The sequence below is a fragment of the Drosophila ananassae genome, chromosome 3L (assembly GCF_017639315.1).
Source record: "Drosophila ananassae strain 14024-0371.13 chromosome 3L, ASM1763931v2, whole genome shotgun sequence".
NCBI lineage: Eukaryota > Metazoa > Arthropoda > Insecta > Diptera > Drosophilidae > Drosophila > Drosophila ananassae.
The window spans coordinates 13014107-13033611 of NC_057929.1; the positions used below are offsets into that span (position 1 = coordinate 13014107).

Consider the following 19505-nt stretch of genomic DNA (forward strand, 5'->3'; position numbering starts at 1 on the left):
AGACCCTGCTACCCGTATCACCCACCTCCTCCATCCGCTTCAGCCTCAATCATTCCGCTTTCAATCATTCCCATCCCCATCCCACGGACACCCGCCAGGGAAAATAAATTCAAACAATAGGTTCTTGAGAGGAGCCACGGCGGGAAAGTGGAAATGGAAATGGGAATGAGAATGAAAATGACCGGGAGACTGGCTGAGTTGCAGGTTCCAAGGCGAAGGCGCACTCTTGATTAACTACGCTTTGTGCGATTTGCAATAAACAAATAAATCATTATTTATATCAACAGATCTGGCGCTCTGTTCCGCTCAAAAACAAAGCATCCACGTTTGCGTTCAATGACTCGACATGACAGTTAAATAAACAGAAATCGATGTGCGGACATGCAACGCCTTGGCCAGCTATCTGAAATAGCTGCAACATATGGCCCCTGGTCAGTGCCGGCCAGCCATCCAGTCGTCCAGCCATCCAATTATATGTAAATACCCCCGACAAGTTGGCTAAAAAGGTTCCGTTTGGTTTTAACTTATGACATTAAGACCATTTGCAGACGGAGCATTAAGACGTTGGCAACCCGATATGGCCGATGATATATGCTCGCCTGTCCATATCCCGGGGTTCGGAATCAGCTTTCCGCTTTCAGGGGAACCTTTGTACATAAATTCTTGAAATAATTCAATTGAGAATGTCGTATTTTCAGCAACTTTATTCCCACCTTCTCGAGTAAAATGCCATACGTTCTCAGGGATACTATTAAGTCCATAAATGTCTTCGGGTTGTCGAGCTTTAATGATTTGACAAGCATGTCTTCTAAGATAGTTTTCCAGTTTCAAATCAATACGATTTGGGACTCCTTTGAAATTCGATTCATTCATTAACTGAATAAAGTGCAAATTATTTCCCTTTCAATCGTTCATCTCTGACGCTTCAACCCGTCATGTAATTTGATTCCCTGTCGGATAATGTTTCTCAGGCCGCTTCTGGCATACAAGACCTATGCCCGGGCCGAGACAAGATATTATCTTGTGGATGCTGCTGGAGCGGCTACTGGTTGTTTGGCGCCAGTTGGGTGTGCATTATGTAAGCAAGGCCAGAAACCTGCTGCTGGCCACCATTATTTTGACTAGCCTAGTTGGATTACTGGCACATACAACCCATCGACCAATATCTCGCTGGCAAATGCACACACTCCGCTGTTGGCCAAACCCGTTTATGGCCAACAATCTTTTTGATGAAATTAGCCGAAGAAAGCCTCAGCGAATCACGGATGATGAGTGTATCTAAATTGATGCTTAAGCGGAAAAATAAAATCCCCGACCAAATGAGTTGGTCAATATTTGTGCACTCTGAACCGCGGATACTGAGGCGGCAGGGAGATGGGCAAGAATGTCGCTGACTCACAGAACTGGGCTCAAACGATCAATCTGGAAACAGGTAAGTAGCCAAAGGCGATTGACTTTATAAAGAGAAAAAAAGCTGATTATGACGTATAAAAAATAAACAAAAGATATGTTTTCAAGAATCTCTGAATACTTTCTTTAGAGGTCTTTAAGAAATTGGAGTAAATACCTTTTGAAAGGTTCCTTTTCAGGACTGAGATTACATTTTTCTCTCTGCATAAATCACTGACACACACGCACAGCCAACACCTACATACTCCGTCGTTCCCCGACGCCTGGCGTCCTTCTTTGGCTTTCAGGCTTTGAAGTCGAAGCCGAGTTTGAGGCTGTAACTGCAGCTGAAGCCGCGGCTGATGTTGGGGCAACATGCCGCATAATTGATGGCACAGGCAGCGCTTAAAAGGAAACCTGCTCGATGCACAAATGTCGCCCAAAAAAGGCGTTGTCATTGCCATTGTTGTTGTTATGTTGCTGTTGCTGTTGCTCTGTCGGATCGGATGGTTGTGCCAACATATTGCAAGCGATTCTCTGGAAAAGGCCAATCCAACAGCAGCTGCGGCATCATGGGCATCATTAAAATCAAGTCAAGGAATCAAGACTACGTTGTTCTGTAGCGTTCTGGTGTTCTGCCTTTTTGCCAAAATGTCAAAGATTTTTCATTTCCCCGCGCTCTGCCTTGCTGGGGTCTTAACAACTGCCGTTAGCTCGCGTGCTCCCCGGCATTCTGTTTCCCCAAATAAAGCCAAAACCAAAAATAAATAAATCGAACATGAATTGTTTTTATATGCTCTTGATTGTTGCTGTTGCTGCCGCTGCTGCTGCTGCTGCAATCAGAAACTCGCGTCGGGGCACAAAAATGTGATAATTAATACGAGCACCCAACTCAATCCCCAAAAAAAAGGCAAGAAAAATCAACAAAAAACTCGAGGCAATGAATCTGGGTCAAATCCAATTGCTTTATATTTTGTTTATATTTCTTTTGTGCAGCTCTAGCACTCTTAGAACTCCGCCAATAACAAATTTCTTTCAGGGGTTATATAGGGGGTATTTATTTATGCACTTCCACCTTTGTTTTGGCTTTATTTTTTTTTTTTCATCCATGGTGCCAGCCAGCGAAATCCACTTGGATTTATTGCGCTTTTATTCTTCCTGCCGCGCTCACAGAGTCAGACTGTTAGGAGAAGCGAAAGAAATCTGCATACGTCTGGCCGGAGTGTGAATGCATGCGATTCTGCTAATGGCTGGACGTCCGGCTCTATCCACCACCCCCAACCCAACCATCCCAACCAGCCACCCAATCTTTCTTGCAATCCTCCTTGAGTGAAATTCATGCAGATAATGCTAAAACTTTCCACACACAATAACAGCAACGATTGTGCAATTCCGATAATGCATTATTCTTTTTTGTCAGCACTCACCCGAATGATATGCGCGTATGGCAGAAACATAAATACATTTATGCGTCCTGCTGGATATTTATGTGTACATATGTCAGTGGGAGTACGGACTAGGAGTCACTGGAGGGTACGTCTCACTCGCTCAGCAGACCTAAGTATATTAAGTTTGTGACAGAAGTGTCACAGTATCTAAATATTATTTTAACTTAGGGGATATATTAAAATGAAGAGCGAGGAAATGTTTTAAGGATATAAAATCTTAACTATTAAGTATCAAATGAATAGTCTGTGCATCTTCTGAATACCTTTTTCATCGCAAAATATTATCCATTTACTTGGTGGCACCATTTCCCTATAACTCCACCTAGACAACCTCATCAAGCCATCTGAAAAAGCCATCTACTATCTACACTTTCCCTTGGCCCCCCTTGTATGCATGAATCATTGAGATTGCCAAACCAAAATTGGGAACAGGACAGCTCGGCAAACAATTTTTCGTGGATGTAACTGAAAGTATTAGCGCGGAGATTGGCTGTCCTCCCGGATGTCCGTATACGTATCCTGCTTTGGCTAATGTGCATGCAGATTGGCGCAGAGTTAGGGCGGAATTTCGTTGTCGAAAAATTGTGTATTCACAGCAAATGTCTCATATTTGGGTATATGCAGCCATAATGATCCAGCGGATACGCAGAATGCATAAAATGCAACAAAATGAGCGGAAAGCGAAAGAAAAATCAACATAAATGCATCAATCATACGCAGCGTGGGTTGGCCAGACTAAAGCGCACTCATCCCATCTCCCCTCCCCCACCTCATACGGATCGCTTTTTATTTCTTACGTCCCGATGCCCCGTACCCCGAAATGACATTAAAAATCAATCAATGGCACATAAAATTAATGAATAAGACAACAACAATGGAAATCGGGTTGCTTCTGTTTCATCCGTGGGGCTTATCTTCCCGCCAGCTGAGTGTTTTTTTTTATTTTTTAATGCTGCCACTTTTTGTGTTATCAGCTTTTAATTAAACATGTAATTCAAACGAATAAATAATTGAAAATGCTTCCTATTTACTTTGCATATTAGCTGAAACGTGCATTTTTAAATTCCAATACCGTGTGATTGTCAAGTTCATTCGACTAAAGGACATTTAATTCGAAAATAAATCCTTTATTTTTAAATATTTGTTTTGAATATTAAAAGACCATGGAAGCTTAGGAGCCTTGTAGCCTAGATGTCTTCTAAACACACAAATATCATATTTATTTATGATCTAACATGTTGGTATAACAAGAAATGAAATATATGATTTTTGAATCATTTTTTAACTTGTTAAATTTTCAACACTAGTCCATAATATCCTCCAGGCTCTCCACCACTGAGATTTTTTTATTTAAATATATAGTTTTTCATAAACGACTCGCCGGTGTATTAGCAGTGTTTTTGTATTCCACTCTTTTGCGAAATGCAAATTGGGCATTATTTGTTCCCCATGCTCGGCTCGAAAATTTTTCCGCTCCTTGCATTTCAATGCGTGCCAGGCAGCACAAATACAACTGCATTCCGCCACACACACAAACACGTATCAGATGTAGTTTTTTATTTTCCATTTTTTATTTTCCTCCATATTTTTTTTAGCATTCCGTAAAGCTAAAAAGGCAGCAAGCTTTTTTCTATAGCCCAATGCAGTTTCCTACGTGACACAATTAAAAAAATAAATAGAAACTCCACCCAGCCACCAAAGCATTATGTATTGAAAGCGAAATTTAATAAAAAGCTTTTTTTCGAGCCAGGTGCATGTGGCATGAACAGGATTCGCAGGTCCTTTGGTTGCATGCCATAGGGTTTAAGCAAAGTGTTGGGGAATTAAAAACTCAGAAAGGCTAAAATACTCTAATTTTTCGAGGTTCAGAGACGTGTCATAATATTTATCTTGAATAATTGGATGATGATTTCAACCAAACCAGTTTCAGCTTATTAATTAAAATTTTGTATTGTTTTTATTCCAATATTAGTCACTCATTCAAATGTGACCTGGGATTTCCTGCCCTCCAATCACTTAGGTAGCTGATCAAGTGTCATTAACGCATTATAACAGGTGCCTGGCGACTTTTCTCTTTGGGCTAACCCACACAATACCCCATTCATTGACAAATTACATTAAAATGTGTAAATTTATTCGTGAAGCGGAAATATGTATCTGTTATTGTATGTATTACAATAACGTTAATGTGCCACTTAATTTATTAAAATCCCCCCCTGCGACTCTACGGATTTTGGAGCAGATCCGTGAATCAGCAGCTTCGACTTAATGTGCCGGGGCAGTTAATTAATAGCGGCAAATTTAATCTGTTTCAAGTCGGTTATGTCTGATTCTGAATATGAGTCTCAATCTGTATCTGAATCTCTCTGTTCAGATACAGGAATACAGGATACAGGTCTCTCATAATCAGAAACAGGAACAGAGACAGCTGTTTCTGATTATCGCACATGGGGAGTTGGCATTTAAAAATTATACGATCCGATCGCGTTCCTCCTACTTTATGACAGTGCCGCTTAGTGCATTCAACTGGCGCTCCAAGAATTGTCATAAGCCTATTAAAATCCGACAATGCTGCCATTCTGGGCATTGTCTTGATAAAGTTGGGGACTGCCCGGCCCTGCCCTGCCTTGAGTGTGTCCATAAAAGCAATCGAAGAGGGCTGAAGCCGGAGCTGGAATTGGGAAGTGGGCTCTCCTACCAGGAAGCCATAAAACAATCAACGAAAATGCTCCGAATGACTTCCATCAGCTGCAAAGGCGTTAATTGCATTCCGAAAAAGGAGAAATTTGAGGAATATCGAGGGATTCTTATCTGTCAACCCAGCAGCTTGACAATGAATCAATTAAAGTGACTAATGATAATAAAATCTGTCATCTTAATAGCTCGTAAGTTTCAAGAACTTTCAACTAAATGAACAATAAATTTTCAATTATCTACCACCACAATAATGAAGATTCCCCAAATTTTAAGATAAGATATTTTTGTATTATAGTGGTTTCTATATTTGAAAAACTGTTCCCCGCCAGAAGCCAGCATTTATTTTTGGTAATATTTAATAGTTCCTGAAAAATCCCATTTGGAAATGAGTAATGCACATATGCATTTTGATTGTTTTGCGCTTCCTGCGAAGAATACAAGACACCTGTTCTTGGTTTTTTTTTTTTGGCCAGACCAAAATTTCTTTGTGTGCCCTCTTGCGTTGAATTCATTAGAAAACTACCCTCGACGAGTGGCTGGCAGAAAGGAGAAAGGAAGAGCCATGCCACAAATAGCAATTGCAAATACAAACACAGGGCTGAAAGTCCCCAAAGTCTGCGGATGACATCGCTTCCTTCTGCTGTTTCCTATAGTTGTGCCAATTAGAATTTTGCGAAAACTTGAAAGCAAATTGCAACAGTTTGTTAGGTCGTTCCTCCTCGTCCCAACCCCTAGCCCCTAGCCCATTCTCTGTCTCAGTGTCAGTGGCAACGGGATTTATATACATATCCCCGTATATATATTCGATTTCTTGCATATATACATATATAGAGGGCTGTGCGTGGTGATATGCAAATGTGCGGTTGTAAGAGTGCAGATAAGTTAACTTCACTTCACTTTCTATGTGTGTATGTATGCACTTTCCGGACTACTTCCGCTGGGGCATGCCACTGCAGTGTAGTGCAGTGCCGTGACCCTGCCGCCCTCCTGCTACTCCTGTCGTAAACTCCACTCCTCCCTCCCAGCCATAAACCTAAGAACAACAGTTACACGTGAAGAAATACGTTATAATATTGGCATTTTTATTCGTTTTTTTATAGCATACTTCTCTGAAGGAAGTTCTTCCAGTGTAGAGCATCTTGCTCTTCGTCTTGGCTCCATTTTCATCATTTATTTGATTACACGCCACTCATAAACGCGAGTGCGTGAGTGTATTCGAACAATTCAGTGAGTGTGTGGGGGTATCTATGCTGTGTGTGTGTGTTTGGTGTGTGTGTGTGTGAGTGCGTTTATTGAACCGGGAGCTGTGGCAGCGCCTAGCTGGCGACACTCAGAACAACCCATCTACTATACTACTTCTTAATACGAATTCGCTGGACGACAACTTCGTCCCAAGTCGGTTCGCTCGGATTCAGTTCTTTTCTTTTCGGTTCCGCTCATATCATCGACCATGTACATGTTTATATATAGTGCTCCATATATGCATACCACACACTATATATCTATATATATACATATATATGGCATATGTTCGCCCTGCTCATCCAGCGGGCAGCTGTAGAGCGGCGACATCCATCGCCTTTGATATCCTTACTAAATAAACAATATGCGGGCCCAGCGGCGACCTCGACTCGCCTTTCCCAAGCACCGTTTCATAGATATAGGCCAATTTCTCCTTGTCCCTGGGAATGTAAACATTCATTTTGAAAAATTCCATTTTCTAATTAAAATGCGAGAAATATGATGAGCAAAATTTTGAAGTAAATACCTCAAAACACTCCCTGTCTTACAGCCATGAGCCAGACCTTATTTCCTTTCTCCGTCGCTTAATCTTTTATATTTTTTTTCCAGCCATTCAGACCGACCCTTCAATTACAGTTTTCGCACTTTAATAAATGCCAAGATTCGGTCCAAGCCGCATGAGCAGAGAATGCCTGGCTGACTGAATGGCTGGCTGTCTGACGGGCGGAAAGACGGCGGAACTGAAAGACCGGCTACGTATACAGTGGTGAGGTACCCACATACATAAATAGTTCATCCTGGTCGCCTCGCATGTCTGGCGCTGCTGAGTCAGCTCAGCTGCCTCGGGTTCAATGTCCTGGCGCGCCTTCAAGAATGCCACCGCGACTCCTTGGCACACAAAAACAAAAGGGAACAATAATAAGTAAATTGCTCATATTTTGTTATTCTGATTAAAAAGGCGCCCGTGCTCATTAACCGTCGCAATCCACCAGCGAATATCCTAGTGGCATGGTCTTTTCCGGGCGGGGGGATGGGGGCATGGGCCTCACCAGGCGCTGAGGGGGCAAGCAGCAGACCCACAAATGCATTATGAGCCATGGGATGCAATGCCCCAAACAATAAGCATGCATTGTGCACTACGAACTGCAGTGGCCGAACCGGAGACTGGTGGCCCTCATTTCGTGGCATCTGAATGAGCACAAGTACAGTGCGTATCAAAAATAGTAAATAATTCTTGATTCATGTTTAAAATAATGGTTTTTTTTAGAATTGTTATATATTGCTGATAGTTAATGCTCAATGAATAACTCCAAAACCTTTCAATTACTATAAAAAATATTCCAATTCATGTTCCCTTATCTATGACGCGCACTGTGGTTTCATATGTAGACCGATTTGGGATTTTGGGGTCATAGGCATGAGCAGCCACAGCATAAGCAGGCTGCATCAGCATCGGCCCAGTGGCGCTGGGAGGGGGCTTGGATTTGCCTTATCTCGATGGTCCATACCCCCTCATCCCTTCGAATCGGTCGAATCGAGTGATGTCTGATGCTACTGCTGCCACTGCAACTGCAACGGAGCATTTGTGCCTTCTGTGTGTTGATTTAATTTTCAGCTGTTTGCCACTGACCTGGCCCTGTCTCCTTACCCTGTTATTGCCATGCAAATTTGAAGATTTAATTTTGGTTTCTCTGGCAGCTTAATTATTAATGCCACAAAGGTAATTCATTTCAAATAAACCAATTACCATTCATTTGGGAATTAAGAAATTAATATTTTAAGCATTTTTATTCAAAGATTTTTTTAAAAAACACTTTTTTTGGACTGCTATTTTATAAAACTTTTGATAAAGAATACATATTCAACATGTCGTATACTTAATGTGAGCTTTTTTATGGTTTTTCTTTGTAAATCTCTTCAAAAAATGCATATTTTTTTAAAAAATTAACCCACACCACTCTCACCCCAACTCACCATAACATCTTCGGATATTTTGGAGGGTTTTCCAGACCTCCCCGCCAGCATATCATGCTGCTCCAATGTAACCTGTTTGTAATCATCATTATACTGATTTTTGTGATAGAGTAGATCGGGGAGATCCTGAATTCCTGCGGCTAAGTTAACGAGTGCAAGCAGGGTGGCAAGTAGCGCCAGCCTGCCGACACATGTGGAGCACATTTTTCTTTTCGCTTTTTATTTTTTATCTTGTATAGATAGGGGGCAGGAAGGGAGAGGGATCACTTAAACTTTACACTTTTCTTTTATTAACTCGTCGCAGATCACTTGTGATTCGTTGATAACGGGAGCATAATTAATTGATGTGTTGCACTAACAATTCGAAATGTGGAATTGAACTATACTTATTTTTGTTTCACTTTTAACTTTGTTGTTGTTGTTTAGTGGCCCCGGGGGTTGACACACACACATGCGCAGTGGCACACAAATAGCCGGCGGCATCAACAGCTGCAACAAGAACAACAACAACAATAAGAGGAGAGACCCAAAGCAGCGGAAGTGGGGGTGAACTGTTTCTGCTTCTTGGTCTGCCTTTTGTGTTATGTTTTTTTTTTTGTTGTGGCCACTGTTTCTTGGTAGCTGGCTCTCCCTTTTTGCCCTTTTTTTTCGCTGTTCGCTTTTCCGCTCCTTTACATATGACGCATCCGCCCCGTGGGAGGTGGGGGAAGTTCGTGGGCTGGGCTGGAATATATATTCAAATCCAAAGGCACACACTATTTAAGACACATTAGCTTTTGTGATGCGACTCCGAGACACAACCACACAATTAATTGGCACACGAAAGCAAAAGGCCTTTGTTTTCTTGTCCTCTCTCTCGTTTTTTAATATATTATCCCGATGTACCGATGCTAAATGCCCATATTTTCATTCCCGATCCCGAATCCGTTCCCGAGACACCACCGCTTTTGTTCGTCCCACAAAAAAATATCCAGGAAAAGTGGGCGGACGAGCGCAACTCTTTATTCGTGTTTCGTTTAAAATACTTTATATGCAAGCATAAATCTTTCCGACCGTCTTTTATTTTATACTTTTGTTGGTTTTCTTTTATTTCGCTTTGTAAAATATATCGTTACACCACTGGCTGGGGTGGTGTATTATTTTTATTTCGCTTCGACCGAAGTGGCGGGTATACCGCTCCGCGAGACAGACTGGCAGTGAGTGTTCGCTTGGCGGCCAGCGACTTGCCTCCACATTCAGTTCCCACTCAGCTCGAAACCCGTTGTCTCAATGAGACCCCATGAGAATGGCCTATTCTCCGCCAGCGCTGAAGAGCCCAAGAGAGCTCGTTTCTGGAGATCGCTGCTGGAGAGAAGTTGGATCTGGAGCTGAAGTTGGAGCCCGAAAATTTACAAGGGATAACGTTTTCCCCCCAGCCCCAACTATCTGTCTATCTGTCTCCATGGATCATCCAATATTTCTCTTTCGGAAAAAAAAAGAGAACCGAGATACTCGAAAGAGAAACGATCGATGCGGGACCCACATTGTGGGTGTATATTTTTTAGAGATTATGCTACCTACTTGGTAGTCCAAAATAGTCCGATCTTAACACTTTTGTGCCAAGATTGGCGCCACTTGGGACCAAGATTGCACAACAAACACAAAACAGACTGCTAATAATGATGGATGGACCTCTTCTCTGAATTAAATTACACTTAAAAAATTAATAATTTGTGTTTTTGAATTGAAACTAGACAAAAATATTTAGATGAAGATTTAGCTACATGTTCATATTTTCTTTTGGTGACTAAACTACTTTCATTAGTAATCAATCATAGGTCAACCTTAGATACAGTGCGTTTCACTAAAATCAAATTGATTTATCAAGCTAGTCATTTTAAGGCATTTAATCATATAAAAATGATTCAAATATTAGTCCACTTCGATAAAAAACAAAAACTGTCATCATATTTGCCATTATTATACAGGAGTCTGAATCGGAAACAGCATCTTCATTGGAATGTAAGGAATTTGAGCAGCGACATGATCCTTTTTATCTGCAAACTTGTCTTCGCCCATAATTTGCTGCTGATCCTTCCATATTCAGGATCTTACCGACCATCACAGCAAATTTTATACGAGTTTTGAGATTATCCTTCCTTTCGGAAAATCTAAAAACCACAATTCACATATTAAAGATCCGCTTTGGTCTTATTTGAGTGTACGCCACTGTCACCATACGTATCCGAAACTACTTGCCGGCAAATTCGTAGTTTAGACCGAGGTCTGGGGTCAAGTGCTAATTGAACACGAAATTGAATGCAAAACCGATTTCTGTTTTGCTCTCAGCCTGCAGTTGACCCACAAAACTCGGAAGAACTACAAAAAAAGGCCCAGCAATGACACATGGTCAACAGAGAAATGTGCGTAAGAACTTATCAATATAACAGGGCTGCATATCTTATCTGATTGATTATTTTGAAATATACTATATTACTCAATGCATTACGACATGTTCCTAAAGAATATTTTCAAGTATTCCTCCTCAAAATACGTATTGTTTTACTATGGTCGGTGATGAATGGAGATATCACCTACTTCCTGTGCCCGATAGTGCCGATCAGCAACAGAAACATAACTAAGGTTAGTAACTTTCGATGTCAGTGACTCAGTGGGGCATTTATCTTGTTTGTTGCATTTCCCTGCGAATCCGCCTGATAGCTTTATCTGGCTCTTTTAATACCAAGTCCGCCAGTCGGACGAATATCCGATATTGCCGGGAGCAAGTTCGTGACATAAATCAATTATGGAGAAGTGTCGTCTGGAAATGGCCGGGAGCATGTTGTTGGGATATCTTCACTGTCGCCCCAGCTTGTATAATGCTCATATTATATGTGTGGGCGGTGGCACGGATGTCTAGCCGATTTGGGAAATCTTATTTATTTAAATGCGTGTAAATGTACTATGGTTCCTGTGCCTGCACTTGAAACAATAAAATAGTATATCAATCAATTTATTTAAATTATAATAGATTACAAATTTTAAAAAGGAACAAGAAAACTTATTTTATGTTTTAAGCCCTGGCCGCCATTTTGTCTTAAGCGCATGCTGCCATTTTTAATTGATGGATCGCCGTTTCAGTGTTGGAAACTGCCCCAGGAAACGGATATTGCCAAAAAGTTAGTATTTTTTTAGTAATTAGTATTTATTTTTTTCAAGGTGGACTTTTCTTGGTGTATGGATAAGCGTGTGGCTCCTATGTAGCAGATTGTCTCCCATTGTGCAATGTGCTTTATGAGTCAATTTAAGGCGTATGTTCGACTGATCTAAAATGGAAGTGGGCACATGTACCCCGGCGGTGGGACATGTGATTTACATACTACCATTTCCCAAGTGCGCAAATTCGAACACGTTCCTCAAACAGACAGGAAATCAAAGCAATTACTAATTGTGTTTTACATAGCCAGAAAACTTTCTCGCAAATGACGCATGCCAGGTTATGGCCATTTGGTCATTGGGAATGGACCGGAAATGCCAGCCCAATTGACCTCCACCCACCCACCGTAGGCAGATGTATCTGTATCCGAGTAATTAATTAAAATATGCAACCAGTGCACTTGGATCTCCGCTTTCCCTGGACTCGTGCATTGCTCTCGCCTTGATGTGTCCATCAAATCAGATGAGAGGAACTGCCATCCAACCACCTCGTCCAACGATTTCCATTTAAAATGTCCATTAATCACATTCGGCGGAGTTTGGTTCATTATCGGACGAAAAGTGTCACACGGCCAACTGAGAATTTATTGAAATCACTCGCTCAATGGCAAAGAGATCTCAAAACAATTAATTTGCAAAAATTACAAGTGCAAAAAATAATTCCATATCCGATTTGCATGAGAAATTTCTCACAAAAATACACAAACACGGCGAAAGCCATCAACCGAGAAATGTTATACCCGCATATTTTGGAAATTAGCCAACAGGTTGCCGGGTGGACAACAAAAGATATTATATTTTATGTAGAACTGGTCGAGATTTTAACTCCCTACCCTTACCTGGAGGCTTCTGCTGTAGTTGTTTCTGATCCAGTGTGATCCGAAAAAAATATAAGCCCGGAATCCGATTTAAAATTTACGAGTATAGAGTGAGATTCTTTTTTCACACCCAAAATGTAGCGGCTCCATGGATGAGTACCTTTACCAAAAATACAACCCAACGACTCTCTTTTTTCCCATGAGTTAACAGCCTCTGGGATTTTGTGGCGCTTGCCGGATGATCATCGGCCAAAAAGCTGACGCACACTAAAAACGTAAAAAAAAGATATATTTCCAAGTGAGAGACCCCTGTTAGTGGCACATCACATGTATTACGCAGAAGGCGTCTGTCTCAACAAAGAAATAAAATATACATATTAAAAACCAATAATGCCTAATAAGAAATTAATAAATGATTTAGCATTAAACAAATATATTAAAATACAATTTAAAGTTTAATATCTTCAAGCTTAAGCTTTCTTAAAGTTCTCCCAAATCCTGCATAGAGAAACTTTGATTATGCTGTCTCGGACAGGTTTCCTCAATGAAATATGATACGGGGGATTCCCCGTAGAGCTTATAGAAACCTTTGGATGCTGTGAAACCCCTCCTTTTCGGGAACTCTCCAATTCCCTGCACACGCACTGCGCCTGTTTGTTTCATTATCTGCATAATTTAAGCAAGTTTTCGGAAAAGCCGCAGAAGGCCAAGAGATAGAAGTGAAGCTGCATAACTTTGGCTATACTTCAGTTGCATTGCGTGTAATATTTAATTATAAGAGCTGGGCCACCCATCGCCGCAGCCGCCTGCAGCACAACTTTACGGCACTTGCCAATTGCACTTCGGTGGCAGCAGCAGCAGCCTCCTTTGGGGCGGTGGGTGGCATAAACGTCTTGAGAGAGCATAAAATATTTAATTGTGTCACGTAACTTTCTGCCAACTACTGACTGGCAGCCGGGGTATGGATAGATGGCAGGCAGCCCCTTTATATATATACGCTTACTGCAGTATGCATTACAATTTCAAGTCCTGATGAGATTACATCAAGTCAAAATGAGATTACAAAACGACAAGTGCTAAACGAAATTATCCTAGACATCTCGCGGGACGATTACCATATGAAATATACAGCTTTATTCATTTGCTTTTCTCCTTTTTAATACAATGATGTAATTAGTTTATACGTTCATATAAAAAAAATATATGAGTGAAATGAGAAATCTTCCGCTTGGCTTCTTCAGTTTCCAATTTCAAATTACCCAATGCGATTAAATCCGCTTTCAGTTTTTTCTGTAATCCTTTCATTTACAACTATGCTGAGCAGAGAGTTTCTTCAGATGCAGTTTTAAGTTTTTGCTTTAAGTCGAGTCTTTGTTTTTTCGTATAATGCGAATTAATTTGTGATTCCTTATAGGATACACACATGTTATATATTTAATTTCTAGATCTGGTTTGCTCCTCGTATCTGTTGTATTCTCAATCATCTAGTTGTGTTTTCGAAAATTAAAATGCAAACAGCTAGACATTCTATTTATGTTTCTTAAAGTGACGTAGCTCAAACACACGGTGGCGACGGCAACGGCGACAAAACGGGATCATAAAATAATTTAATGGTTAAATTAAGATTATATATGGGCTTAGGGCAGCGTGTAACGGACGTAGGGCACCTCCACATCCTCGCCTTCAACGTCGTTGCAACAGATCTCGAACACCAAAGAGCGCTCGTGTGGTTCAATGCGTCGCTTGGACACACGACGCACCACCTCCGACATGGGGAGTGGCAGCCGCTCGGAGCACTTGGCTTTCGGCATGAAGAAGGAGTAGAGCATGGAGACTCCTTGCGACAGCATCGTTATCTTAAGCTTCTCCTTCTCCTCGAAGTAGTTAAGGAACTCCTGCAGCGACAGCTCGCCGGTGACCTCGAAACGATCCCAAAGCGTCCACTCCTTGCCATAGTAGGTGTTCTTGGCGGCGGGCAGCGGCTCTGAGAAGGCCATCAATGGCAGGGCCAGATTGGCAAAACCGTTCTTGAACTTGTCGAGACTCCGGTGGCCACCAATCAGCTTGATCACCTCCAGAACGGCCAGGCCGGAGAGCACCGATGTTGTGGTGGCGATGGCGGGAATAATCTTGCCCGCAATCAGCTTGGACTTGTGACGGTCGGCTGGGGCGATCTTGTAGTTCGTGGCTCGCAGATTGGAGCAGGCTACAATGAAGTCCATATGAAGGTTGCTGTCATCGTCCTTTTCAAAGTCCAGTGGAGTAATTTTCGAACTCTTGTCCGCGTTCTTCAGCAGCTCTGTAATAATCTTATCTACACGATCCTGGTCGACCTCTCCGTCGTCAAAGTTGTTGGCCGAAGCAGCAGCGGCGGCTTCGTTAGTCTCGATTTTCACGCCCGAACGGGGCTTGAATTCCGGCACCTAAAATAAGTCTTCTAAGTAGGATTAAAAGACAAAGAAGTGCACAAAGAACTTACCTTGACTTGCTGCACCAATTCGGCAACGGTATCGCGGTTGCGCACCTGTTCGATGCCATAGACCTCAGCGCGCAGATTGGCAGCAGCAAAGACGTAGTCCAAGTGCATGGGGTCGTTCACATCGAAGACCAGCGGATCGGGACAACGCTTGGGACCAGACCAGAAGGGCTGGCCACTGGAGGTAATCTGATCCGGAGGGAAGTTGAAAAGCAGCTGCTTGATCTGGTTGGCATACTGGTCCTCCCAGTGGAGACGAGCCCACTCGACGCACTGCGCAAAGTTCTTGGGCTTGTCGTCGATAAGGGCTTTCTAAAGATTCGCACAAGAAGTAAAATATTATCTGTAACTTATTTAGAAAGTCAAGGACGCACCTTAATAGATTCGAGGATCTCTAGTGGCTGAATTCCCGGCAGCTTAGCGATGCGCTCGGTAAACTGGGGATCTGAGATGTATTGGGCTGCGTTCTCCGCGGACTGCTTGAAGACACCTTCGAAGGAGTCGCGGGCCCACTGCAGCGTGTGCTCGATGGCATTCGGGAAATTCTTGAGCGTACAGATGGGGATGCTCTTCTCGGGAGGGTCCTGGGACGAACTGTATGACTCGGTGGCGAAGGGAACGATCACCTGGACGTTGCCCATGGTGCCAAGAGTTCCAGTCTCGACCAGCGGGATGCGGTTGAAGATGCACTTTCGATCCATGTAGATACGGGCATCCACATTGTCCAAGGCATTGGCCACTCCGTCCAGTTTTCCAAAGAAGTCCTCGGAGAAGACCTTCTCGGTCTCTGAACCAACACGCAGCTCGTATGCGGTGACCTTAACATCGGGATTCATGCGCTGGATAGCGGTAGCAGCCGTGAGCGACTTAGGCTTCTGGACGTCGTGCGGCCTGAATAGGAATTGCCGGTTCAAGTTGGACTTCTCGATAAGATCCATGTCGGTGACGAAGATCTGGCCCTTGCCGACGCCCAGACCAAGCATTCCAAAGTTTTTCAGCAACTCACAACCAATGGCACCGGCACCCACAATGAACCACTTGGCGTCGGCCAACTGCTCCTGGAACTTCCTACCAAAGATGGCAATCTGGGCATCGTAGCGGGAGCCCAGTGGTTGGGCATCCTCCTCGGTAACGCCCTCCGCCGGCAAGCACTCCACGGCGTCGAAATAGAGCCACTGGAAGATTGGGGTAAACTTTCCACTGCACGCCTTGAGCACCTCCTGGGCGACAATTCCACCAACAGCTGCGTCCAGCGGGCACGTGTTGCCCGAGCAGATCTTGGCAAACTGCAGCACCAGTTTCTCGTCAATTTCCTTGTTGTTCTCACGGCACAGCTCAAGGAAAGCTTGGGCATCCTCCTCGTTCCAGGGACGGGGCAAAGCTCCGTGAGTATGTTTGTAACAGGCGAGCGCATTGAAGGCCACGTGAAGGGTGGCGGGCGCGTCCAATTTGGCGAAATCGGAGATCATGAACTCTGGCTCCAAAGTGGCCTGCTCCAGTGACTTGAAGCTCACAGTCTTGGGCATCTTGACCTGGGTAGCGACACCGCCGCTCTTGTACTCGCCGAAAGTGCTGGTGTCTCCGATGCTGAAGGTATAGGGTCCCAGGACGTTGATTTTAATGGGCTGGCAGCCGTTGAGCTCGGTCATGCCCTGCACCTCCGAGAAGGTGACATAGTCGCCGTCGGTGAATCCGTGACGAGTCTCATCCAGGCAAGTGACGACTCCCTGGGCGTCGTGAGTAACGCTAGCGATCATGGTGGACACCGGCTGGGCGCCATCCTGGTCGTAAATGGTGAAGTTCTCGCCAAAGTCACAGAACACCTTAGCGAACAGTCCACGCGTCTCAGCAATGATCAGAGCAATGTTGTTCTCGTGGGCAAACTTGCCGATGCGCTGCTGCTCCTCGGACGAGGAGTTGGTCAGCACCACGACACGGAACTGGCTGAGGAAGTCCTCCGTCAGGGGACCGGTGTGCGACTCCGTACGCACATAGCTGTTCAGCTCGGCCAACTGGGCGCAGGAGGCCTCGGCCCGGTTCTTGCCGATGTCGGCCTCGGTGAGATAGAACTGCGACGACAAGTCATTGCGCTGGAGGAAAATAAAACGTAAATTAATAAATAATTTTAGCCAATGATGAAATAACGACGCCGGTGGGGCGGTGGGGGGCAGTGAACGGTGGCTGGCGGTATGACTAACAAAGAATATTTGTTGCGTTCCACGTATAAAACAAAGCGAATGCGGCGAGCAAAAGGGAATGCAAAAACAATTGCAGCCCCGCTATTCGAGTCCAGTAGGGTTGTCTCGCTCGCACCATTTTCGCAAATAGAAAAAGAAGGAAAAACGAATTACACACACAGTTTTTTAACGAAAACTGTAAGAGAAAAACCAGAGAGGCACCTAACCTAACCTAATTTTGGATGAAACAGTTGAAATTGAAAAAAAATGCAGGCATGAATCATGGAGCGACCATTTTCAAGCCACTGGGGTGGGTTGAAGGGATACATTTGCATTTCCCGCGCGCTCTTTCCACTCACAATAGCCAATTATCGATTTTTTCACTCCCGAGACCGCGACACTGCCCCCGGCCCCGATTGCAAATAGAACACACATACCCCACAAGTTGCTGTGTCATGCAGGGTAATAGACTTCACGCCGCCCAAAATTACATTCTTTGCAATTTCCAGGCCAAGTCCACCAAGTCCCGACAACAGGATGTCAGAGTTGGCCATCCGGCGCATGGCGTCGTGCCCGAGGACGTACAATTGGCGCGAGTACAGCGACTCATCGATGTCTCCGCCAGAGGCGGCATTGTTGGCAGCCATGCTAGCTCCTCCTAGGTGCCGACTATTGCTATTGCTGTTGCTGGAGCTTACGGTGGAGTTCGAGTTCGAGTTGTTGTTGTTGTTGTTGGTACTGCTGTTGGAGATGGGTTTGGTGGTGGTGGAGCTGGAGCTGGCTGAGGATGCTTCGGTGTCCAGGCTAATCCGTTGCTTCTTCTCCGGGCGATTGCTACTTTCCTTCTCCACTGCTGACGATGTACTAGTACTAACGTCGTCGCTGTTCGTCTTTGCGTTTGCTTTCGCCGCTGTCTCTCGCTCTCGCTTGCACCCTGCCGCATTTAGAACGCACGTGTCAGAGGTAGACGACGATACGCACAACTCCAGCTGCTGCTCTGTTGCCGTCCCGCTCGAAATGTCAACGCCGCCTGCTGCTTTGTCGTGATTTTCGTAGTTGTTGTTGCCGCTGCTGCTGCTGCTTGCTGCTCCACCGGCTTCCTCGCCAATTCCCTCCTCCAGCCTCCGCTTCTTGGCCAGCGGCGAGTGGTCTGAACTGCTGCAGGCCGGCGAATCGGCCATCAGGTGCTGACCACTGGACATCCCGTGTTCGCGAATGTTTGCCAAAATTTGTTCCCTGTTCCGGTTTTAGTTCCGATTCCTGTTGCTGGTGCGGCTCACGCACACACACACTGACTACACACTGACCACACGGAAACACAGAACACACGCGAAAATACGAAAGCAACTGGACGTCTGGCTGGGTTCCTTGAATACTCTGTCCGATCGTCTCAACGACTGGTGCGAATTTCGCTGAATTTCGCAATATTCATCCACGAAACAGTACACGCTACTATCTGCACGATCGATTTGCAAATTTCTCGATAACTACACAGTCCCCAAAGCGCACTTGGGCTCCCAACTGCTATTGATTCCCCGGTTGGTATTCAACACTTGCTTGCAACGCGTTTCCCCGTTTTCCCTGATGGTTTCTTTTCGAGCACAATAGAGTGGTCAGTGTTGCCAACTTAGCTAATTTTCGGATTTGGTATTGGGCTTCCATTAGCTGGTCACACTCTTTATCTCCTCTTTCCTTTTCCTCTCCTTCGCGAACATGGCGGGAATGTACGAATCGGGCGGAAATGTATCGCTATCAGAAGCTATGCCTGGAATTCTATTTCAAAATTGTAATATTTTTGACTTTTAGGATAACAGAGAAGTTTCTAATCTTGCTTTCGGTTTTCTTCTTCTGTTTTTTGAATTTTGTTAGTGTGGCATCACTGGTAAAGGACACCCTGTGGCGGTTATTTTTGAACAGAGTGGCAGCTTTCTCTACCAGTGTTGAAAATGGATAAATTTTGCGCGGTTTTTAAATTTACTTTTCAAGTTTCATAAGTATACAATTTACTTTTCATGTCCATCTAAGGACCCTCTCTAACATGTAAAGTTTTCTGTTGTAGCACACAGTATATTTTTGAATCCATAGCCAA

General features: G+C 43.9%; 2 protein-coding genes and 1 long non-coding RNA gene across 3 annotated transcripts in view; all 3 read right to left on the reverse strand.

The window, feature by feature from the left end:
• LOC6494352 (matrix metalloproteinase-2) overlaps positions 1-10455 on the reverse strand; it is a 71691-nt gene extending 61236 nt beyond the window's left edge. Inside the window, exon 1 of the mRNA XM_001960448.4 lies at positions 8751-10455. Coding sequence (XP_001960484.1) covers positions 8751-8954 — 204 coding nt within the window. The 5' untranslated portion in view covers positions 8955-10455. The remainder of the gene's footprint in view (positions 1-8750) is intronic.
• LOC123257256 lies at positions 6609-7402 on the reverse strand. Its single transcript, XR_006507256.1, has 2 exons — positions 7303-7402; positions 6609-7216 (listed from the first exon to the last, which is right to left on the reverse strand). It is a non-coding gene; the product is annotated as an uncharacterized LOC123257256 (long non-coding RNA).
• A 3419-nt stretch (positions 10456-13874) lies between the features above and the next one.
• LOC6494351 (ubiquitin-like modifier-activating enzyme 1) lies at positions 13875-19052 on the reverse strand. Its single transcript, XM_001960449.4, has 4 exons — positions 17854-19052; positions 15614-17329; positions 15243-15551; positions 13875-15186 (listed from the first exon to the last, which is right to left on the reverse strand). Exons 1-4 carry the CDS (start codon positions 18616-18618, stop codon positions 14401-14403), a joined length of 3576 nt encoding a protein of 1191 aa, XP_001960485.1. The 5' UTR covers positions 18619-19052; the 3' UTR covers positions 13875-14400.
• Between the last annotated feature and the right edge of the window lie 453 nt (positions 19053-19505).

Coding starts and splice junctions, on each gene's coding strand:
- LOC6494351 (XM_001960449.4), bottom strand. CDS start 18,618: ATGTCCAGTGGTCAGCACCTGATGGCCGATTCGCCGGCCTGCAGCAGT. Junction 15,552..15,613: donor AGATCCTCGAATCTATTAAG/GTGCGTCCTTGA, acceptor GCGAATCTTTAG/AAAGCCCTTATCGACGACAA. Junction 15,187..15,242: donor AATTGGTGCAGCAAGTCAAG/GTAAGTTCTTTG, acceptor GACTTATTTTAG/GTGCCGGAATTCAAGCCCCG.